Below are 23,453 nucleotides of genomic sequence, written 5' to 3'. Positions count from 1 at the left end.
TCAGGCCTATCTAAAGGTCACAGTTGCAACTCAGTGTCCAGCCCAGGGCCCAGCACACAGCAGTCACGTAAGTGTTCACCAGAGAAAAAGGGCCAATGAGCTGTCACCTTCAGGCCTGTTCCTGAAAGGTCCATCCAGTCCATGGCTCTGATTCCCTGTGGCCTTGGGCATGGCTTCCCATCAGTTGCTCCAATCTCCACAGTCCAGTACAGCTCCACCACTCTCTCCCGTCCACCCTGAAGGCCCAAGCCCAGCCAGCTCTGGAAATGCTGGGGCCACAGCTGACTATCTACAGGACACTATCTCAGGTGCCTGGGCCAAACCAAGCCCCCAGTGACTTCCCCCTCCATGCCCCTAGTGTCAGAAGCCAGCAGAGGATCTGAGCACCAAGCCTCTGGATACCCAGGCCCAGAAGCAGGAGGTTCCAGGGGCCTGTGTCCAGCAGGGTGAGGGCCCCACCCAGGGATATGTTTACAGCCTTGAGAAAAGCAACTCCCAAGGCTATTCTGGAAAGCTAATGTGCACCTTGGGTCTGTCCACTGTTTATTGCCAGTGGGTGAGTAGCAACAGGTGAATGTGGGGCAGTGTGGGGCAGAAGCTCGGGGGAGCCATGCCACTGCCTCAGACCCCGAGTTTATCATCATCTAAGGCTCGCACCAGGCTCTGCAGCCTTGAGTCAGGTCACCTGCCCAGGCCTCAGTCTCCTGAGCTGTGAAAGTGGGAGAGCCCCTGCCTGGATTAAATGAGAATGGCCAAGCACACAGTGGCTCTCCAGGAGGGTCAGAGAAAAGCCTGGAATACATACAGGCTACCCTGGTGTCAGAGGGCGGAAGCTCAGAGGTGGGGAGGGCATGCCAGGCTGAGTGTACTTCAGGCCATGCCACTGACAAGGGAAAGACATTTCTGAGCCTTCTCCAGGAAGACAGAAGAGTGAGAAGGACCCGCCAATTACCCATGGGGTTGATGCAACCACAGAAGGATTGCAGCAGGGTGTGCCTGCGTGCATCTTCCAGCCCTCACCCTAACTGGCTGGGAAGGCAGGCTCCAGGCTGTGTTGGGACGGGTAATTAGACTGGGTTAGCCCAAACAGGGAGAGGGGCTGAGTGACTCAACACCCATCAACCTCAACCTGGGAGACTTGTTTCTTAGTATCAAACGTGGGTTGCCATGGCAACCCTGGTACTCAGTCCCATGAACCTGGGGAAGACAGAGGTAGATAATGGGTACCCCACCCCAATACATGCAGGGTCGCTGCCACCTTTCTATGAGACCCGGGTCTCCCTGCTGCAGTCAGTTCCCTGAGGATGGAGGGTATGAATTAGATCGAAGAGTCCCGGAGAATCTCCTGGGACAGTACGTTTTTGGCGTCTCCCATGTCCTTATCTGCATCTGGCTGGTGGGGAAACTGAGGCTCACAGGGTCACAGTCACACTGGTTCACATCATGACTTGTGAGCATGCACAAGGCACTTGGCTCACTGAGGCCTCACAGGTGCTTTATGAGGCAGAATGACCACTGTGTTTACTCTAAAGACAAGAAGATGATGGCCAGGAAGTAAAGTAACTGCCAAGGTCACAGAGCTGGGGAGTGGAAGAGCCAGGACTAGACTCCTGAGGGCTCTGTGGCACATGCCCTCGACCGGCAGGCTTTTCCCTGTTTCTGTCTACCCTGTGACAGCACTAAGGTGGATCTGAACCCAGTCTCTCCGATCCCAAAGCCTGGACCAGTTTTCTTGGGTGATTTACCAAAAGGGAGAGGATGTGTGTATGTGCATATGTCTGTGTGTATATGAGCATTTTTGTGTGCATGTACATATGTCTGTGTGTATGTGAGCATGTATGTGTGTGTATGTACATGTCTGTGTTTATATGAGCATGTGTGTGTGTGCATGTACACGTTTGTGTGTATATGAGCATGTATGTGTGTGCATGTACACATGTCTGTGTGTATGTGGAAGCCATAAGTCACTCATTAGATGCTGTCCACTTCCTTTCCTTTTCTCTGTCTTTATCTTTGGAGATAGCCTCTCTCACTAAATGGGGGGGGGGCATTTGGGGTAGGCTGGCTGGCCAGCAAGCTCCAAGGATCCCCTTGTCCCCTGCCTAGCTCTGGGATTACAAGCACATGGCACCCTGTTCAGAGTTTTTATGTGGGTTCCAGGGCTTGAACTCATGTCCTTATATTCACAAGGCAAGTACTTGACTGACTGAGCTATCTCCACTTGAGACTTGCTCGGGGACCGGCTCCTCCAGCTTCGTGACCCCCAGCTTGGACTCAGGCAAATGTCCAAAGGAGAAGTTCCAATATAGAAAAACAAGGATTCTACGTTGTGGCCGGGATGAGACCGTGTGTGTCTGTCCCCTACCTCTACCCCAAATGCTTTGACATCAGACAAACCAGCAAGGCTGACCCAACTCAGTCAAGCCCAGCCAGTGATGTAGCAAAAGTGAATTCATTTCTCTAAGCCTCAGTCTCCTTATCTGTAAAATGGGGGTAACAACATTGGCTTGTGAGGATATGGCCAGGGACAGCTGATGGCTTTTGGGAGAACTGCCACAGCGTCCAGGCCCTGGGTGGGTACCAGAGCGCAGTGAGCCATGCCTCCCCAGGGACTCTTGTTCTCATAGTTCCTGCTCCCTGATGCAGGAACACTGTTTGGTACCTTGGGTTCCAGTTACCCAAGTACAGTAGGCCCTTAAGTGATGCTCACTAGGTAAATAAGCTTCTGAGCAGGAGCCCAGCATGGATGCATGCCCCGCCTTGCCTACACTGACTCATTGTGTGACCCTGGGCCTGTCCCTGCACCTCTCCCAGCTCATCTTTACAGGAAGCTCAGACTCTGTCACTTTGGGGACACCATACAGCAGCTAATCCAGGCATCAGGGAGAGTGGCCAGAGGCCAGCCTGCTGGCTATGAGTCCTTCCCAAGTGGCCTAGACTCATAGGAACAGACAGTAAGGAGTCGACTTGCCCATAGATTCACAAAGGCAGCAGACAGGTCTTCTCCTGGTGACTTTGCCTTGGGACAGATGGGACACAGTATGGCATCTGTCGGCCAGATGGCCTGGCTGGCCTGAGGGGCCAGGACACCAGCTGGGAACTTAGGCCTGTAAGGCAGAACTGCTTAACCCCTTCCTGCCCAGCCACAGGATACGTACCCTGACCTTAGTCACCAGTAAACTCTCGGACTTTCAGGCCACCTACCTAGGGTGAGAACCTGAGGGGTCTCTCTGGGGCCCAGTGAGGGTCTAGGGTGGAACCTCGAGCTTCTTGACACACACAGGAGGTGACGGTAGCTCTGGAGCATCAGAGGTCTGTGGAGGCACCTATGCAGCTACAAGGCACTGGCTTCTTCCCTTCTGGCATACCAGTCCAGAACAGCCCACCCCAAACCCCCAGCCGCCACCTCAAGCTGGGAACCCTGGGCTCTGTCCAAAAAGAAACACTGGTGAATGCAGGCACCCAACTCTGCTGTGCCACAGCCAAGTGGCACAGCCTCTCTGGGCCTCAGTTTCCATGCCAAGAAGGGTGGGCCTGGGCCACACAGACATGCCAGTTCTATCTCAGAGCGATGCCTGAGTCCAGGGAAAGGAGTATGCCTCCCTCTCAAGACCCAGCAGGATCCTGAAGCCCAGGCAGAGCCTCCTGCAGAGCATGCCCTAACTGGTGTCTGAGTCAAGGCAGGGCCCTCAGGACAGCAGCAAAGGATACAGGGGGAAGGAGGGATGTGATGGGCATGAGACGCCTGAGTACCACAGGCAGTGATGCTCAATCCACCAAACAAAAGGAATGAAGCATTCAGGACTATGTCCAGAGATCAGAAAGCACTTCCCAGTGGAAATGGCCCCTGGAAGGCATCAGTAAAGCAGGCACTCCATCCAGTTTTGAGTGTGAACTTTGAGCAGGATTTTCAGTGTTTCTAGCCTCCAAGTAAAAGGATCAAATGACCTCTGGACCCCCAAACTGCTCCAGCAAGGAAAAGATGGCCCTCAGGAGCACCACTAACTGGATGTTCAGGTTGAGGAAGCCATCTTGGAGTTGGTTGGCTAATCTGGGCTCCAGCCCAGGGCTGTGTTCTGGTGTCTCTAGATGTGTCTCAAAACAGAGGCCAAACATCAAAGGATCGGAGGGAAAGGGGACAAATTAAGGTAGCTGCCAGCAAAAGGTGACAGCTGCCTGTCAGTCACCCCAGCAGAAAGGGAGACACAGGGCTGGACTGAATGCTGGCTCTGCCATGAACTTACTGGGCAAGCTGGATAGTCACTGACCCCTCCCTGGGAAAAGGGGAGAGGGAGACTGAATAACCTGCCAGGTTTCTTGCTCTGATTTGACAGACACTGGAAAGGCCCCAGTCCACACAGAGTTGTCCTCAAAGTTCAAGCCCAAGAACAAACATAGGAATCCAGAGGGGCGCGGGAGAGAGAGGAAGGGAGGAAGGAAGGATGGGTGGATGGAAGATAGACGGATGGATGGATGGGTGGTGGATGGATGATGGATGGATGCATCAGTGGATGGATGGATGGATGGATGGACAGAAAGATGATGGATAGATGGGTAGGTGGATGGACAGATGGGTGGGTAGATGGATGATGGAGGAACAGATGGATGAGTAGATAGATAGATGAATAGTGGATGGTTGAATAGATAGATGGATGAACAGATGGATGAATGGACAGAAAGAAGGGAAGATGGGTGGATGGATGGATACTGAAAAAGAGGAGCAGAGATCCTAGGTGTTCCCTGGAATGACTACTTACACCCACCCACAAGGCCCCTGGAATCATTTCCAGTTAACTATAGATCTTCCAGTAACCAAGCCCCTTCTTTAACATGTACAAACGTGCGAGTACACCCACACACACAGACCAACACATGCCACACACATTCCAATTCAGAATCCCAAAAGGGGAATCAGCTCTTGTGCCTGCTGAAAGCTGCCTGCACTGTTCTTCCCCTGGGGTCCCCGACTTCTTCAACACACTGCCAAAGTTGGAGGTGAGATGTGGCTTTGATGGGAGATGACCCTGAGGGGATCCTTGAAGCTAATGGTACTCAAGCCCACACACCCCACTGCCAGCTCTGCTATTCTCTGGCTAAGACTCAGTTGTTTTATTTCCAAGACCTAGTTTTTCCATCTGTACAATGGGCGAGAGCCCAGCTACCTCCTCGGAGCATGCTGGTGGTAAAGAGAGTGCACCTGAAGGGGCACATGGCTCCTGGGAAAATGGAGTGATGGATCTGAGGACAGGCAGGCCTCTGAGGGATCCTGGGCCCAGCCCTGCCTCTCCTCCACCTGGCCTCCCACCTGGAGTGAGATTCCTGGGCTCAGTTCACCCAGAGCTACAAAGCAGCCTTTGTCTGGGAAGAAACTCTAAACCACAGCCCTGACGTCAGCACTGGAAAACAACACGGAGCCAGTCTTCAATGTCACCCCTTTGCCCAGGCCTGGGAAAGGCCTTCCTAAGGTCCCAGGAGGCCACCTGCCTGTCCCCCAGGGGCCCAGATGGAACCCTATAATCAGACTCCTGCCTCTCAACCCCAGGGAGAGGGTAAGGAACGTGAGCCCATTTCTCAGCCTGGTAGAGTGAGCTGAGAACGGAGAGTCCTCGGGTAAATACTTTGCTTCCTCTCACAGGCAGGCAGCCCTCAGGCCAACAGAGCTGCTTTCACAGCCACAAAGAGAAGGGGCCATGACATTGTAAGATCCCTGGAGAGACAGGGACAGAGACACTCCGCTATTCCTGCCAGCCCTGAATGCCAAGCCATGCCCTCTCCCCTGGTCACCCTGTGGACAGAGTACTGGAGAGGAGAGAGGACATGACCTCCTCTTCGCAGGCCGTGCTAAGGGGAGGAAATATCAGAACACAAAAGGCTAGTATGCCTTGGGAGCAGGAGGAAGTGACCAGTTCCCACTGTGTGGGGGCTGGGGAGGGCCAAGGACAGAGTCTTGCTAAGGGCCAGCATTGCTTAGCAGGTAGCGCACTCTATGCCACAGAACCCTGAGACAACCTATGTCTAAGGAGTCACTCCCAGTTCCACAGACAGAAAGACAGAGGCTGCCAGGCTGGGGGGCAGTGAGGTGAACCCCTCACTTAAGTCAGGGCTCCCACTCTGCATGAAAGGCTAACTCACAGGCCAATGGTGACCCCAAAGAAGACAGACCAGAGCAGTACTTCTACATCCCCACAGTTTAATCGTGCCTTAAGGCTCGGGAAGAAACCACCTGTAAGTTGGAAGACCTTGAACTTGGCGCTAGGTGAATGTGGCCTCTGCCAGTCCCAGCCTGCAGAACTCTGACCTCCGCCGCCCCGGTCAGGTTAAGTCACGGTATATTGTCTTTAAAGACAGGTGTAGCCCCACTGCCAAGAACAGCAAGATGCTCAGAGCAAGAGTCTACAATGACTAGAGCATCTCCCATGAGGCACACACCCCCAGGCAAAAAGAGGGGGTGTCTCTGAAGATTTGGTTTTGCAGGGTCAGAAAGTTCAACCTACTTCCCAAGTTACAATCCTGGTGCCTACCTTAGAGGGAAGGGGAGAGGAGGCCCAGCACTCAGGCCCGGGGCCCTGTTGGTCTCTCCACCCCACTTCATTCAAGAGGAAACAGAAGCAAGAAAAACAATGCCACTATGCATGTGGCGGACAGAACAGGATGGGGGATCAGTCAGTACCCCAAGACCCCAAAGTGAGGCTGAGTCTGGTTCAAGGTTATAAGCAGATGAGCCCTGTGGGTGACCCCTCAATGTCTGTTCTGCAGGTTGAGAAATCAAGTCCCATCAGCAGTACCATCAACCTAGACATCTGCTCAAAGGCCCAGGGAGGCAACAGCACCCTTCTCATACCATCCTTGATCCCCCATCAACGCCTCCAGCTGCTGGGTACTTTCCAAACTCCACCTTCAAGCCTTACATTAGCTGCCCCCAGGGGGTCTTAACGCAAGGGCAGCTACTCAAGGTAGCTGTTCCACAGGGGTACTAGTGGAGCAAAGAGAAAACACTGAGAGACAGCTCTCTGGTCTTTCTTAAAAGACAGCAGGCACCCCTACCCACTAGGGACGCATGCAGCTCAGTTGGCAGAGTACTTGCATGAGGCCCTGGGTTCGATCCCCAGCACCACATAAGCCAGGTGTGATGGTGTATGCCTATTACCTCAGGATCTGAGAGGTGATCAGGGGTTCAAGGTTGGTCATTGTCGGCTGCATAGACTTGGACAGCACCATGGGTTACAAGAGACCCCAACTTACAAAAAAAAAAAAAAAACAAAGAAAGAGAGAGAGAGAGAGAGAGAGAGAGAGAGAGAAGAAAGAGAAGAAAGAAAGAGAGAGAAGAAAGAAAGAAAGAAAGAAAGAAAGAAAGAAAGAAAGAAAGAAAGAAAGAAAGAGAGAAAGAAAGAAAAAAAGAAAGAACAGAGGACCACAGGTACCAGGCTGGGGGTGGCAGGGGAAGGATTTTGCAGGAAGGAAGAGGTGAGTAACCAGACCACAAAGAGTGCCTGAGCTGTGTGGACTATGGGAATAGACAGACAGAAGCATCCTAAGATGTAAAGTGGTCCCTATTCCCACTGTGTATGAGCTTAGGTCCCAAGGCCAGCAATGACCTCTAAGATCTGGCGGCCAATGTCCTCTACCCTACCACTATATAACACTGCAGCCCATTGCACAAGAGCCCAGAGGGGAAGGGGTTGACCTTGAGGTCTCAGAGTGTACACAGAGGCTCTGGACACATGCTTGAGCAGCAGCACATGTGCACACACATGCACAAACATTCTCACAAACACACACACACACACACACACACACACACACACACACACACACACACACACTCCTTCCCAAAGCCTCAGCAACAAGAGCTGCCCCTCAGGCCTGGCATCCGGTTAAGGAGTACAGAACAAAAGCCCCATCCTTACTCAGTGATGTCTCAGACGGGGGCAGGAACACAAGCCATGAAGAACGGGGAACCAGAACCGGAACCGGAACTGGAAAGAGCAGGCGAGAAGATGAGAACAGGGACTTGGAAGCCAAGAGCACGGACGACCACAAGAGGGGCTAGAACCAAGAAAAGCTTTGAAGACCAGACCAAGGAGCGGACCCAGCTCGTGGCCCTGGCCTCAGTCTCCCACCCAGGCCTCAGCCCATGCCGCTCTCCTTGGTTAAGAGCCCTCTTTCCTGAAGTTTCTCACGCTGCCCCTTCAAAAATGTAACCCAAGTGCTGCCTCGTCCAGGGAGCCTTCCTTGACTGGCCCTACACAGTGCTGGGATGATTCCTGGGATCCTGGGCCTGGAGGCACCCCAGGGCTTCACCATTGCCCGAGCCAGAGTTCTAGGACTTCATGACTTTGCAAAACTTCCACTTTGCCCTGACTCTGACAGGATGGCCTTTGGCCTAGTATCACAGTGGGCCAGGGCAGAAAGGGGGTTCCCAGTAGTCCCTGGGAAGCCGTGTTGTCCCTGCTCAGAGAGACGCCTGAATGCCAGGGGATTTCACAAGGTCCACTTTGACCAGCAGATCTTCCCTCTCCCCCAAGACAGCCAATAGGTGGCAGGGAGCCAAGAACTGCCTTGAATAAACCGAATAATAAAAATGACCAGCTGAGAGGGCGGAAGGCAACGTGTCCACTGCAGGAACCTCTTCCCACCAAGCGACAGATGGGCAGGGCAGCGGCTGGGCAAACCTGCACATCTCAAGTCAGAGCACACACAGTAAGCGCACAGACACATCTCTCTGGTGGTTCAGTCCTGCCAATCAGAGCCACTCAGAGGGACAATGCACGCTGCCACCTGGGCCCACCAAGTTCATTTCTCCAGCCTCAGCCTCGATTGAAGATCCAGAGCATCTGTGAGGGCCCGAGGGCTTGAGCGGCATCAGCTCATGGCTCCTCGTGCAGTCCACCCGTGTTTGTGACCAGCCATATTTCCCAGGTAAAGAAAAGGAGACTGAGTGGCAAAGACTCCACCTAGGTCCCGTGACCGATAAGCAGTGTGAGCATGGCAGGCTCTCATTCCCCAGATGGGTTCTGCACACGCTCCACTCCAAGCAGCTTCCTTCAGCAGCTTTGCAAGGCCAAGAGGGAGGAGCAGTGTGTCATGGGGCCTGGGGTATCCCAGGTAGCACTGGAAGTCAGAGGAGGCCCTGGTGGGATCTGGCACTTTCACAAGGCACACCCCCAGCGTCACTTACAGCTCTCCACATAGCCTTCTGAGGTCAGATTACTCACCCATTTCATAGGAGGGAAAGCTAAGGCTTGGAACAGGAGAGCTCTTTGCTGTGGACTCCCTTCTCTGAGCACAGTGTAGGATAAAGGTTGGATCTAGGGGCTTAAATCTCACCTAGCCCAGTTCCCTCAAAGGCTCAGTTTCGGCATCTCTAAAAGGGGCTGAGGATGGTACCCACCTCCCAGGGTTGGAATGGGGTTCTGTGAATTAGATGTATGTGACCCTCTCTGAATGGGGCCTGGTAATGGGTGAATGCTGCATAAATATTTGCTTATGAAATTAACTAAGAAATATTGATCGGGTTCCTATGCATGGGCATTGTTTGACAGGCACTTGGCACATGGCAGTGTCATATGACTCTACCATGCACCAAGACACATGTCTACCCCAGACTCCAAGCTCCAGAAGCAGAGGCTGTCTGTTCCCTGGTTCTCAGGTGAAGCATGTGGCACAAGGTCAGTGGCAGCCTGAGGATGACAGAACACTGACGTCTCAGACAATCACATTCACCAGGCTCACGGTCCCTAGCAAGAGACAAGAGAAGTTGGTGACCAGTTTTTGATGCCCGGGCAAAGTTCACAGTGCTGACCAGAAGCAAAAAAGTTAGGGGGTCCCCAGCTCTCATGCTGCCCCCAAAATGTTCCCTGCTCCTTCCTGCTTGTTGTGAACAGATAAGACTTTCAAGTCATTGTCCTAGGGACAACTTGGAACTAGGGACAACAGGGGTATTCACGGACAGCCTGGGATGCACAGTCAGCCTTCCATGTGCACTGAGGGGATGGCCTGTAGGGTGGCTCAGAGTCTCAGCTGCCTGCCGCTGCCAGTGACTAATTTGCTACCTAAAAAATCACTGCTTGCCGGGCGGTGGTGGCACACGCCTTTAGTCCCAGCACTCGGGAGGCAGAGGCAGGCGGATCTTTGTGAGTTCGAAGCCAGCCTGGTCTACAGAGTGAGATCCAGGAAAGGCGCAAAGCTACACAGAGAAACCCTGTCTCAAAAAACCAAAAAACAAAACAAAACAACAAAACAAAAAAATCACTGCTACAAAGTGACAGCGGGAAGTCTTCGCAGCCCAGGCTCCACCTTCTGGGCAGTCTCCCACCGCTGCAGTAATATTGTGACAGGCACTGGAGAAGACATTGCTCCTGGCCAATCCTGCCTCCTCACCTGGGACAACCTTTGTCAGCTTCCAGAGGGTGTGGACTAAGCTCACAGCAGGGCAGAAGCTCAGAGCTTGGGGTCAGAAGGGATTGGGACTGGAGCTCCTAGGCGACCTGGGGGCGGGGCAAGCCATCTGACCATCCCCTCTTCCTTTTGAGACAGTTTCACCATGAATCCCAGGCTGGCCATGAACTCACTAATGAACTGTGTAGCCCAAACTGGCCTCAAACTGTCGGCAATGCTCCTGTCTCAGCCTCCCAAGAGCTGATAGCGAGACAGTCTGAGGTGTAAGGGAGAGAATGGCCCTCATCAAATCCAGACCCTCCAGGAAAGTCACAAGAAGAGCACAGTGTTCATGGGCATGTGCAAGCCCACCCCTCCTATTCCCAGGTGAGCAAGGTGAAGCTCCCACCCTCCTAGGCAGGTGGATTTGACTCTACACCACCATCTAGGGGGCTCAGTCAGGCTACAACCCCCACAGAGGACCAGGTGCTTTGCTGGCTTTATGCAGGGTGACAGCTCCTCTTGTACCAGGGACTGTGAGCAACCACATTCTGTCCTGGTACAGAATCAAGCACCGGTCCCTTGACATGAATGGGAAGGTGTTCCCCTGACATGGCTAACCATTGCTCACCAGCCAGCCTCCCACCTGGCCCCAGACCTTCCTTCACTGAACATCTCAGGATAGTGTACCCAGAAGTGTGCACAACTCCTAAACTCCTTCCCAGTTCCCAAGTAGGCACTCAGTGTTCAGCCTCTGCCTGCAGAGCCAGCCCAGCTCCATACCACCCTGCAAACTCTTCCCACATAGCTCATATATATAAAATCTCCTATAGCCATGTAAGTCCCCTGGCTCTTCCTACATCCTGGGCACAGAGCTGATTGATCGAGCTGATTGATCAAGCTGATTGATTCTGGTTTTTTGAAACAAGCTTACATTGTAGTCCTGGCTGTTCTGGAACCTACTATGTAGCCCAGGCTGGTCTCAAATGCATGGAGATCTTTCTGCCTCAGCCTCCCTAGCACTGGGGTGACAGATGTGTGGCACCACAATGGGCAACCTTCCCATTCTAATGATGGGGAAACTGAGATGGGAAGAGGTTCGGCACCTAGCCCAGGCTCACACAGCTTTCCACTGTTTTCCTATGCTTGGTCATCATGCCAGCTCATGGAGTTGCTACATTGAGACTGAAGCCGGGTCTTCTGACTCCAGATGCTGACCCGTTGTCCCAGTATGCCAGACCCCTAGATGCCGACCGAGTCTGCGTCATCTGACCCCCGTCTCCTGGATGCCTAGTAGCACACGGCATCCAGACTATAGTCCTCCCCGGCTGCACAAATATTTACTCAGTGTGGACTCCGGCCGGCCTGGCTAAGCTCTGTGAACACCAGAAGAAAGCTGGGAGCAGCAGAACTCAAGCGCACTAGGAAGCAGACACATCCTGGGCAGTTAGGGTTCAGAGTGTGGGGGCTACAGGGTGGGAGGAACTGAGGTCTCAGGAACACTGTGGGCTCACACCTTCACTCCTGAGTGCAAAGGACAGAGGGTTGTTCTGTCTCAGGCCTCCAGCCATCTGTGACACGGAAGTACACAGAATGCCAGCCTGGCTTCATCTCCCTGATACCAACAAAGTCCCACCCTCCAGGATCTGATACCCAGCGGGGTTCGGATCAGTTCTGCTGGAAGCCACGGAGTCTGGTTGCAGCAAAGGACGCATGCACGATTCTGCTAGATTCTGCTCTACCCTTCCTCGTCCTTCAACAGCTACGTTACAGGACACGTGTGGAGAGTCAAGCTGCAGACCCAAAGCCAGAGACCAGGTGCTTGCATGCATGTGTGAGTGCATTTGTGCACTGTGCATAGCGGCTGGGGGTGGGGTGGCTAGGCATGCATCCGGTGGGGCCGGCAAGAGCCTCGCCTGCATTCCTCTGGGAAGGAAAGAATCTTCAGAGTCAGCTGTCCCCAGTTTCTCTTCTTTTCTGAGACCTTCCTCCCTCCCCTCCCTCTGGCTCAAGGCTCTGAGAGACAGTCCTTCCCGAATCTGTCCCCAGGGAGATGCCTAGCTGGCCAAGAGACTCAGTAACCCGGTTCTCCAGTGAACTGAGGTCCTAGAAGTGGGTGTGGGGGTGTGGGGGTGGATTCCTTTAAGACAAAGGGCTAGTGGGGGTATGGGGAGTTCCGGAAGCACAAATCACTACTGAGAATGGCCAGACTGCCCTTCGGCAGGACAAAGAGGCGGCCCAGTTTCCCTCCACCCCCAGCACCATCTCTGGCGCCTTCCATGAGACACAGAGAGAAGCAATGTGTCCTGAAATGGATTTGTTGGGCAGCCCAGGGCTGTGCCCAGAAGGCCCCATAAATTAAGGGAACAGACTTTGTGAGCTCCAGTGAAGGACATCCTCAGAGCTTCCCCAAGCCATGGAGGCTTTCACAGAACTAAGTTACTCCTTCCCAGCATCCCTCTGTACAGAGCGGCAAGCTCAGGGAGGCCTAGAGACCTGCCCATGGGCATACAGAATGGCAGAGTCAGGATTCGAACCCTTTTCCACCGTCCTAGACCTAATGCAGAAATCAAAATTAAAAACCTCTATTGTTGGGAGCTTCAGAAATTAAAAAAGTGTCAGTGGCCTGGGGACAATCTTCTGAGGCAGTCTTTAGGGCTTGGGGCATTCGAGGCCAGCACCCACCTGCTGGAGGGCCTCCCTGAGGCATGCTGGGAAAGGCAGGGGCACTCCAGCTGCCCACTGCACATCCCTTTTTGGAGCTCTCCATTCCAGCTCTAACAGCCCAGCCGCTTCTGTCTCACAGTCAGAAATAGCTCTGTCAAAAGCCCCTCCATCCTAGGAAGGAGCTTTTCAAACAGCTTCTGAAAACAGCCACACGAGAAGGTGACAAGAAAGCCTTTGAGAAACTCCTGCTGGAGGCAGATGTGGGCATCACATCAGAGTTAGGCTGAAAGTAAGCGACACTCAGAAGAGCTGCCCAAAGCCACCCGTGGAAAGCAAGCCTCCCCAGGCCTCAGTTTCCCCACCTCTGAAATGAAAATACACAGCTGAAGTGGTGGTTTCATTTTCCTTTGTCAATATCAAGCCTGTCTCCACACAGACTATCCTTTAGAATCACGGAAAAGGAGCCTGTGGTTGGATGTGTCAAATTCCAGGGGCGCAGCCTCCCACTGTCCCCAGAACCACCTATGAGGTACCTTACTATGGGCTCCAGATATCTGAAGAGCCCACCTGAAATCCACCAAGACAAAAAAGACAACACAGGTCCCTCAGACTTTCCAGCAGCCCTCCACTCTCCCCAGACACCAAGGACAAAGCCAGCCAGGAGCACATAGACCCTGACTGTCCAGAGCATCGAGGGGAGAAAGCTAGTCACCCTTTAATCACACTAGGCCTACCGGGCTACAGGGGCTTTGGACCTGGGACAGTAGCGAGTCACCCGCCCCACAGGCAGCTGGCTGCCTCTGCCAGTAATTGTGACTTCCTGGAATAGCCATGACAACTTCCCTGATGCAGCCAGTGGGACCTACACAAAACTTCTTCTTGACAAGCACAAAGTAACACAGCCTCCTCCTGTAAACGAGGGGAGGAGTCATGGAAACATGCCATGGTATGGACCCTGGTCATCTGAAGCAGAGACGGGAAACAGAATGCCCAGAACACAGGAGGCACAATAAACACAAAGTCTCTGCGAAGACAAAAAGATCAGCGATGACACAGACCCAGGGACCACCCAAGGGAGTTGGGGGTCTCTTGGAGGCCAGTTCAGAAAATGCATGCATTTAAAGTTCAGATGATTTGCCAGGATTCTCCCGGGGAAAGCCCCCAACTCGAAAACTCAGAACAAGAGATTTGGTGGCACAGGGTGGTGACAGAAAGAAGTGTTTGTTTTGGTTTCCAGATCAACGCTTCACAACTTTGCCCTCTATACAGTCTCGGTGACCACACTTCCTACTCGGTAAAGAGCAGGTTGGGCTGAAGGGAAACCAGAGAAGCAGTGAGCACGGAGGTGGGGGCGCCAGGGCCAGAAGCTCTGCTTTGGGTTAGTACTGCTGATGGTACACCACGTCAGACAGCACTCAGGTAACCTAAAGCTTGGAGCACAAGACTATGTAAGGTGAAGGGACAGACGAACAGGGTCTGCCCCTCCATACATATGATTTAGCAATGATAAGGGATACTCTACAGATATATGCAAGTACAACATAAAGAACTCCTAAAACACCATCTATATGAAAGAAGCCAGATTCGGAAGACTACACATCATGGGACCTCGTTTCTGAGTCATCCAGAAAAAAGCATATAGACACCAGGCAGGTTGGTGACTGCTCCAGAGGAGAATTGTTTGCAAATAGACAGGAAGGAATCTGGAGGGGGGTTCAAATGTTCTAAAACTAGACCCTGGAGATGGATACACTGCTTTAAAATTTCTTAAAAAAAAAATCGCTGTACTTAAATTGGGTGGCTTTAAGATGGACCAATTCTACCTCAGCCAAACCAGGAAACTACAGGTGCAGGTGAAAAGAAACCAGTCATGAGAAGGGACCACAAAGACCTACAGCTTAAAAAACGGCTATACTTCCAGCTTACCATTTAGCAACTAAGGCAGGAGCCTCTGAGGTCCTCCAGATTTGTGCCAGAGAACACTGGAGGTCTTCCCCTCTCCAGCCAGGACCTCTCTGGTACTCAACACTGGGTTTCCACACTAGACACCCAGGATGCTATGATGCCTTCAGCAGTCTACAGACCAGACAGGCAAACCCCATGGTCTCATCTCCTAGATTATGACCTCTTAATAGTCAAAGTACCAGAGGTAGGCTGGCAGCTCAGATGCATTCACTTATTGCAACCCAATTTCCCCTGCACTCTGGGCAACTGATCTGTCATAGAGTTTCAACCCCAGCACAGATTTGCAGATTCATATACTGACAAGCTTAGGCAGCCTCTCTCAAATCATGTAGCCCAGAGGTTTTTGGTTGTTTTTTTTTTTGGCTTCTGATTTTTTGAGACAGGGTTTCTCTGTGTAGCCTTGGCTGTCCTGGAACTCTCTCTGTAGACCAGGCTGGCCTCAAACTCACAGAGACCCTTCTGCCTCTGCCTCCTGAGTGCTGGGACTAAATTCTAGGTTCAGGTGGGACTATTAGCAGAAAATCAAAAGTATCTTGTCACACTTGGGTAAGCTGTTACTACAAGAAACTATGTCAGCAGCCTGCTTAGTCAGCTGGCGATATTCTCCAAAGAAAGAGGCTTCAACTTGAATCCAACTATTAAAAAGTGAGCATGCTGGAGAGATGGCTCAGTGGCAAGGAGCACTGAGTGCTCTTGTAGAGGACCTGGATTCAGTTCCCAGCACCCACATGGCAGCTCACAACCGCCTGTAACTCCACTTCCAAGGGATTACTCCTCTTCCAGACATGCACAGGATGCTCATATACATATATACATACATACATGCAGGTAAGACACTCATCCACATACTTACTAAATAAATAAATACATCTTAGAAAAAAATCACATGCTGGTGGAGTCAGGTACATTGACATCAATGTAGGCAAGAGCACTTTGGTTTTTCAAGACAGGGTTTCTCTATGTAGCTTTGGAGTGTGTCATGGAACTCGCTCTGTAGACCAGGCTGGCCTTGAACTCACAGAGATCCACCTGCCTCTACCTCTCGAATGCTGGGGCTAAAGGCATGTGCCACCACCGCCTGGGTTTTTATTGGGGTTTTAACACAGTTGTTTATGTGGATCTGGGGGTACTGTGTGGGCACACATGCCTTTGCAAATGTGTGCAGGTCAGAGAACAACTGGCAGGAGCAGGCTCTCTCCATTCACCATGTGGGACCCAGGGATTGAACTATGGTCGTCAGACTTGGCAGCAAGCACCTTTACCTGCTGAGCCATCTCCCAGGCCCTTGCTGTATTTTCATTAGCTACCCAAGGAGCTTTCCCCAAAGCATCACCGAGGAAGCCCAGGGCTTCAAGGAGCACAGCTGTTGGCCAACCACCTTGCTTGACAGGTAGGGAAACTGAGGCCTGAGCAAGGCAGAATATCCACTTTGGAAAACTCCAAAGCTTTGAATCAACTTCGGAGAAGATAGGTCTTTCCAATTCATACGACGATGAAGAAAAGAAAGGAAGGTGTACATGGGCCTCCCAGAAAGGCGGGAAGAGAGATGCCTGTACTCCACCTGTCTCAGCAGGGCTGGCTCATTCCAGGACAGTGCCAGAAGCTGACATCACACCCCACACCCTGGGTGCAACCTGAACAGCTCATTGCTCAATGCCAACCCATCTCCCTCTAAGCCTGGGCACAGTCTTTCCGTCACCTTAGCAGCCAGGGCCAAGAAGTACACACACAATTAAACAAATACAGCGCAAGCCTCTGTCATGGCTACACTGCCCAAGGTGGCAGACAGGAGTGCCAGCCCAACCTTCCTCCTCCAGTTTCATCATCGAAAGCAACTGTCTCTTTCCCTAGACCGCCCTGTTGGGGATAACCACCAAGGACAGAGGGTGGCCCCACTATGAACAGCACAGGACATTCCTAAGGCCAGAGAGGAAAGCATCCCCCAGCAAGCCAGGCCCTGCATGTGCAACAGGGACTCCAGGCATGTCCACACCTTGCTTATTATCACAGGTAATGACATCTACTTGATTATTTTACACCTTCCAACAGGAGCCTCATCCCACTCTACCCTGGAGCACTGGCTGGAATTTTCTATCTCCATTTCCCTGTGGAGTGCACAGGCTTCCAAGTGCCTGACAATCTCCCTCCCCTGCAGGTGATGGGAGCTAGCCCCGGACTTCTTCCCAGTCAGTAGACCTCAGCAGCGGGTAAGAAAGGAGACCCAGGCCCAGCTTCCAGGGAGACTGGGAAGGAATGGCCCCACTCCCTTAGGAGTCAGGAAAGCTGAGTTACACATGCTGAGATAGGAGCCTAAGACCAGAGGGCCCCTCCCCCATGCAGACCTGAGAACTACACACAGACCCTCTTTCTCTCTTCCTCCCTGTGTAGAAAGCTGAGCAGACAGTATTGTTAGCCAGGCTGCAGGCAGAAAGCAGTGCCAGTATTGCAGCCAGTGAATCTGGACTTCAGGAAGCACACTGACCATCTTGCAGGCAGTCAGCCCCCGACCTCCAGCTGGACCCATGATCTGGGTCCACCCAATAGTCTAACCCATGAGCATCTCTCCCCTGAGGGACCTCAATAATCACTTGGGAGAATGTGAAGAAAAGAATGAATTTTCTTAAAGGCTGGTGGCTGGTTCTGATTCTGTAGCCCAGGGATCTGGGCCTTACAGACCTGGAACAAGACAGCCAACCCTGGGGCCCTGGGGACAGATCCATCCATCTTCTCACATGAGCTCATTAAATTCAAGGACAAAAAAAAAAATGACAATGTGCTAGTTGAGAGTTTTTCTTTATACCTGCTATGGGAAGGGAATCTACCACCAACATCTCCGGGTAAATACCTAGCCTGGGACACACACCAGCCAGGACTCCCATCAATGGATCAAATCTTGACTTTCACCACGGATTAGCCAAGGCGTCTTGGGCAAGTCACTTAGCACCTCTTCACCTCAGTTTCCTCATCTGCAATATGGGGACAAGACTGCCTCACACCGCATTGTCATGTGGACAGAATGAGATCACCACAAGTCCGCTGGTTATTACGTCCCTGGGAAACAATGTGCCTGGCCCCGAGGGTCTGCACCCAGGTATCCTGCGGGGGGGGGGGGGGGGAGGGAGAGCTGCGCTCGTGGATTCAGATGACCGAGTCCTCCCTGCAGCTCGTAGCCCACTTGCCAGGCCCTGCTGCCCGTCCCAGGAGCGGCGGAGGAGGGCGCATCCACTCACCTCCGTTTGTACTCGTCACGCTCGCGCTTCACCTTGGCCAGCACGTTGTAGAGTGCGCGGATCTCTGGCGTGATGGTGTCAATCTGCACGCCCACGCCGTCCGGGTGTACCCACGACACGCCGGGGCCCTGCACTGTCTCCACGCCGCCGCCACCCGTGCGCCGTACCTGCGTGTAGCTCCATATGGTCCCGGGCAGGCGACCGTAGTGCTGCGGGTGCGAGCCGCCGCCGGGGGGCAGGCCGCCCAGGGCCACCGCGTTGGCGTTGATGCCGATGGCCGCGCCGAGGGCCTGCCCGCCGCCCGCAGCCGGCGGCCGCAGCAGTTCCGGCCCGGTCTGCACGGCCTGCTCGCGGGAGAAGGTCTTGTAGCGCAGCCGCCGCTCGCGCTCGCTCTGCTGCTGCTCCAGCTGCTTCTCCAGGAGCCGGTTGCGCCGCTCCAGCTCGTGCACCTTGGCCAAGAAGCAGCGGAAGCGCACGTTGAGTCCCTTGAGGAGGTGGATGTTGGAACCCAGATCGTCCCGCAGTGCCGCCGTTACAGGCGAGGGCCCCGGCCCGGCCCCACCACCACCGCCACCGCCTGCGCAGCCGCCGCCCCCCGGCGGGCAGCCGAAAGCCAAGGCCATCTCCCCGAACAGCAGCGAGTTGACCATGCGCCGGCTGCGCGGCTCAGGGCCCCGGGCCCGCGGCTCCAGATGGGGCTCCAGCTCGGGGCCGGGCTCCCGGCGTGGCCGGGTCAGGGCGGGCGCGGGCTCCAGCGCGGCCGGGGTGGTGCCAGGTACACGCGAGATGCAGTTCCGCAGCGCCGGAAGAGAGAGCGGGACGAGCCGGAGGTCGCTGTGACTGCGTGGGGCTGGCGAGGGGCTCGGTGCCTGCGCCGCGACTGTCAGAGCTGCTGTGGACCGGCCGCAGTAGCGGCGCGCAGAGGACTCTCGCCGGCGCTACCCCCTCTGCGACGGGCCCCGCCCTCTGCAGGCACAGACCACACCCCCTGCCTGGCCGTCCTCTGCAGGCAAAGGCCACGCCCCTCTCTGGCCCACCCTCTATAGGAGAAGGCCCTGCCCCCTTGCCTGGACCGCCCTCTGCGGGCATAGACCACGCCCCCTCCACCCAATGCAGCGATTTCACCCGCTGAGACTCTGCTCCCAGGCCCTGCAGCCCCGGCCACGCCCACAACCCCTTGAACTCCGCCCACCCACAAGCTGCGCCACTTGTCTGCGAGGCGCCAGGCGACTGCTGCAGCTCAGGCTCCGCCCAGCAATGGCCCGGAAAGCCCTCTCCTGCGTGCGGCGCTGCAGGCCTAGCGGGGTTCAGGTAATGTAATGCAGTCTACATATGAAACTGCAGCGGGGAGCGCGGCAGAGCCGGGAGCAGCAGCCTCTAAAAGAGGCGGACGATCTGGATCCGCTCACTTCCCCTCCGGGGGAGCCCTCTCCCACCAAGTCTGCTAAGGGGCTTGACTTCCCGCCCGCCCTCCCTCCGCGCCCCAAATTTCCCTGCCCCAGATTCTCACGCCTTCGAATGGCTGTGGCCTGCAAAGGTCTGGCAACCATAGCGTGTGAAGATACATGCATGCCAACTCAAGCCTCCGGCGGCCTAGGTCGCCTTCCTGTCCCCTATTAGGCAGATCCAGGGCTCCTCACCCGCCTCTTCCCGCAGGCTTGGAGCCCGCTGGTCCACAAGCAAACCGAGATTCAGGGACGCCAGGTAAGCCGGGAAAAGAGCAACCAACGACCCTCCCAGCATGCTTGTCCTAAGCCCTGACTAACCACCTCCCACCACCACATTCTCACAGGCTGCGGTGATGTAGCAGAGCCCAGAGCTGGGGGTCAATTCGTCTATTCTCCCAACTGCCTTGCTACACTGTGGAGAAGCACCTATTTAGAGGATGTACTTATCCACCCATCCATCTGTTCATTCATTCATTCATTCATTCATTTATTCATTCATTCATTCATCCATCCATCCATCCATCCAGATGTCTTCACATCTACCACCCTAAAGTCAGTGTCTCCTGCAATTTCCAAGCGTCTCCGGCACCCACCGCAAGCATTAGCATACAGCAGGTGCCTACTTAAGTATTATCCTCACTTTATAGAGAAGGTCACTGAGACCTGAGCAGTCACACCATCTCAAAGCATGCTCTAACCAGCCTTCCAAGCTGCTGGCCTTTGGTCCTCACCACAAACTCCATAAAGGAGGGACCCCACCCTTGAGTGCCTGTGGCTTACACCGCCAGCTCTTAACCAGATATGTAGTGTGTTCTAGACTTGTCCAGCCACATCTTTTTTTCTTTTCGCTGCCCTGCTGTCTTGTTACTAACTTATGTATTTGTCTTATCTCTTTGTGTAAGCTTGTGGGCAGGTACCCTGTCTTACGGGGACAATGCCTTGGTGTTCTTTATGACACAAGACAGTAGCTTGCTCTGGGGTGGTGCTGTGCCTCTGATGTTATTGCTGTGTTTCAGGGTTAGTCATGTTGCCTTCCCTCACTCCCAGCTCCTTGCTCCCTGACAGATGGACACACCTCTGAGCTCTGACAGTCCCTTCTGGCCGTCTTTCTCCTCTGAACCCAATCCTACCTGGTCACTGTTCTGAACTTTTAGATCTCATAGCCTTTAATGCTTTCCTTATCCACCCCAAAAATCAGGAACCCTTTGCCTTGAAGTGGGGGGCTCTTGGGCTCCCACGTGGACTAAGAATAGAATTCTGAGGGGGCTGTGACACTGGGATGGACCCAAGTTCCACTTTTATGGTTGCTTGTCTTTTGAATTTCCTAGTCAGCATTTCCTTTGATTCTGAATGAAGTCCTTGTGATTCTGTGACCCATGGAAATCAGATATACCCATATGATCGGTGCTGTAAATATCCTGAGACCTGAGCTACCAACATTCTGAAAGTCCTCTTGGGCTTACTGCTACATCTGTCTGCTTGGTTTGTATAGTGTTTGATTGGAACTCAGAGCATCTCAATTGCTAGGCAAGCCACATCCTCAACCCAAAACCTCATTAAAAAAAAAAAATCCTCTGTGTGTGTGTGTGTGTGTGTGTGTGTGTGTGTGTGTGTGTGGTGTGCAAGCACACACATACCATAACTTCAGATGTTGGTCCCCGCCTTCTGCCTTACTTGGGACAAGATCTCTATGATGTTCTGTATGCCAGGCTAGCTGGCCCTAGGGGTTCTAGCTGGCACTGGTGACTCTCTTGTCTCCTCCTCTCTCATGGTAGGAATCTGGAATTACAGATGTTTGCCACTGCATCCAGTCTTATATGAATCCCAGGGATCTGAACTCAGGACCTCACGCTTGTGCAGCAGGGTTTCACCCACTGAGCCATCTCTCAAGCTCCATTAGTTAGTGTGCTGATAAAGAAATAAATATATCATGATGCTGTGAATTTGCTTTTTGAAGACTTTGGTGACTTGCATTTTAAACACTTTTCATTGCATGAATTTTGTCAGAATGCAAAACAAAATGATATGGTTTTTGTTTGTTCCTTTTTGAGACAGGATATCCCAGGCTGGCCTTGAATTTCTGATCTTCCTGAGTCCACCTCCCAAGTGCTAAGATTACAAGCATAGGACATCACGCATGGGCATCAAGGCCTTCAGCTGGCTAGGAAAGCCCTCTTCTGACAGCCACATGCATTGTTTCACTTGTTTGTTGAGGCAGCAGGGTCTCTCTGTGTAGCCCAGGCTAGCCTTGAACTCCCAGAGATCCATCTGCTCTGTATATGGAATGCTGGTATTAAAGACCACCATATGCGTCCTCATAATGCATTCTTATAAATCATTCTGAGCAGGCACTGCGGGATTCACAAAATGTCTGAGAAGCCCATGGCACAGAAAGGGTTAAGGAGCCATACCTCTGAAGAAACTCATTCAGGCTTTTCCAGAAAAGCTCTGTCCTGCCAAAAGCTGGGTATAAAGCCCTCTTGGAGAGGGACAACCCTGTCCTGAGTACTGAGGGTCTCAGACTGGACCCCTGCTTGGATCCAGTCCTGCAGTGGAAGCTGAGGAGGGTGCTGGAGGGGGACCTGCTGGGGACACTAGACCCTCCTGAGTCAATGGCAGGGTATGAAGGAGGAGATTGCTGAACAGAGGCTGGATCTGAAGAGGACCACAGAAATGATACTTGAGATTGAAGGCCTCCAACAGAGCTGTATGGTGGTGGTGCCTACTAAGGAGAGAGCTGGAATGCTGCTTATTCACCACAGAGTGGTACCAGCAGTGAGCCGTACATCCTGCTCTTTGTACGTAAGGTGAGAGTGAGAAATACCAAATAGTCCACCAGCTAGGGGACCAAAAACAGCCTCTGGTTTGCCCAGGACTTAGGGGTTTCCCTTGATGAAGACATTCAGTGCCCAAACCCAAGATGAATTGGCCTGCCCTCCAGCCCAGGTAGAGCTGGATGCTTCTGAAGCCACAGTTCCTGGCCATCCCTGTCAGCAATGACTGCCAGTATTACCATCATTTGGCACTTATTTGGGGTTGCCTTGCTTAAGCAAACAGTTCTCAGTGCCCATCATGCACTGAGCAGCATCTCCTACATCTCTACTCAGCACCCTGGCCAGGGCCTAAGTTCAGCCTGCTGCCGGGCAGAAGGGGTTCCCCCTCCCCTGCCTCCCATCCCTCCAAGCTTCAGTCCATCCCTCCAAGCTTCAGTTTCCAGAACATTCCAATCAGGCTTCTTCTCCAGTGAAATAAAAAAGTGCAGTAAACCATCATGGCACCAAGGAAGGGAGTGGCTAGAAGCCCTCACCGTGCCAGATGAAAACTCATCCCTAACTTGCACAGGCTTTGTCCTTGAGATGGCCCATGGCTCCCCCTCCCCCCAAAGAAACAATAATGACAACAGCAGCCAAAAAAAGAAAAATCTTGGCAGAAATGGTGACTGGATCTCACCTGGGCTCAGCGGCACGTTGCAGAACCTCATCTTTACTGGGACCTCCAGGCTACATAGGGCTTCAGCTGTCTGTTGGCTCCACGATTATTCTGGGTGTGTTCTCCTTCTTCGAAAAGGGTGTGGATCTCACTAAATTCAGGGCGCCAGAGTGTTCTGACAGCACTGATCTTGGTCAGCAGTCTTGAGGGAGCCCCTGGTAGCTTCTGGCACCTTCCCCATTGAGGATACTAGCCTGGGTGCCACTGTTTAAGTAGTGTTGTTAGGAAGAGGGGACCCAGACCCAGGCACAGCAGATGATTAATTCTGTGGTCTTGG

At 53.2% G+C, this 23,453-nt stretch overlaps 2 protein-coding genes across 3 annotated transcripts in view; one reads left to right on the top strand and one right to left on the bottom strand.

The window, feature by feature from the left end:
* The window catches only part of Iffo2 (intermediate filament family orphan 2), a 41,434-nt gene extending 22,241 nt beyond the window's left edge, over nucleotides 1–19,193 (bottom strand). For both annotated transcript variants that reach the window (XM_036178256.1, XM_036178257.1), the window contains exon 1: nucleotides 18,240–19,193. In XM_036178256.1, the coding sequence (XP_036034149.1) occupies nucleotides 18,240–18,889 (650 nt within the window). In that variant the 5' untranslated portion in view covers nucleotides 18,890–19,193. The remainder of the gene's footprint in view (nucleotides 1–18,239) is intronic.
* Nucleotides 18,888–21,591, top strand: LOC118578015. Its single transcript, XM_036178626.1, has 4 exons — nucleotides 18,888–19,069; nucleotides 19,286–19,550; nucleotides 19,896–19,943; nucleotides 21,463–21,591. The coding sequence occupies exons 1-4, from the start codon at nucleotides 18,888–18,890 to the stop codon at nucleotides 21,589–21,591; spliced, it is 624 nt and encodes a 207-aa protein (XP_036034519.1).
* Nucleotides 21,592–23,453: the final 1,862 nt, after the last annotated feature.

Source organism: Onychomys torridus, chromosome 2 (genome assembly GCF_903995425.1).
Source record: "Onychomys torridus chromosome 2, mOncTor1.1, whole genome shotgun sequence".
Classification (NCBI taxonomy): Eukaryota; Metazoa; Chordata; class Mammalia; order Rodentia; family Cricetidae; genus Onychomys; species Onychomys torridus.
The sequence above is the reverse complement of the archived record's forward strand: the minus strand, read 5'-3'. Positions and strand labels throughout refer to the sequence as shown.

Bases quoted from the DNA above. Each gene is read 5' to 3' on its own strand.
- LOC118578015 (XM_036178626.1), top strand. From the start codon at position 18,888: ATGCGCCGGCTGCGCGGCTCAGGGCCCCGGGCCCGCGGCTCCAGATGG. The intron at 19,070-19,285 runs GTCGCTGTGACT...CACCCTCTATAG, and splicing joins GAGAGCGGGACGAGCCGGAG to GAGAAGGCCCTGCCCCCTTG. The intron at 19,551-19,895 runs GTAATGTAATGC...CTCTTCCCGCAG, and splicing joins GCAGGCCTAGCGGGGTTCAG to GCTTGGAGCCCGCTGGTCCA.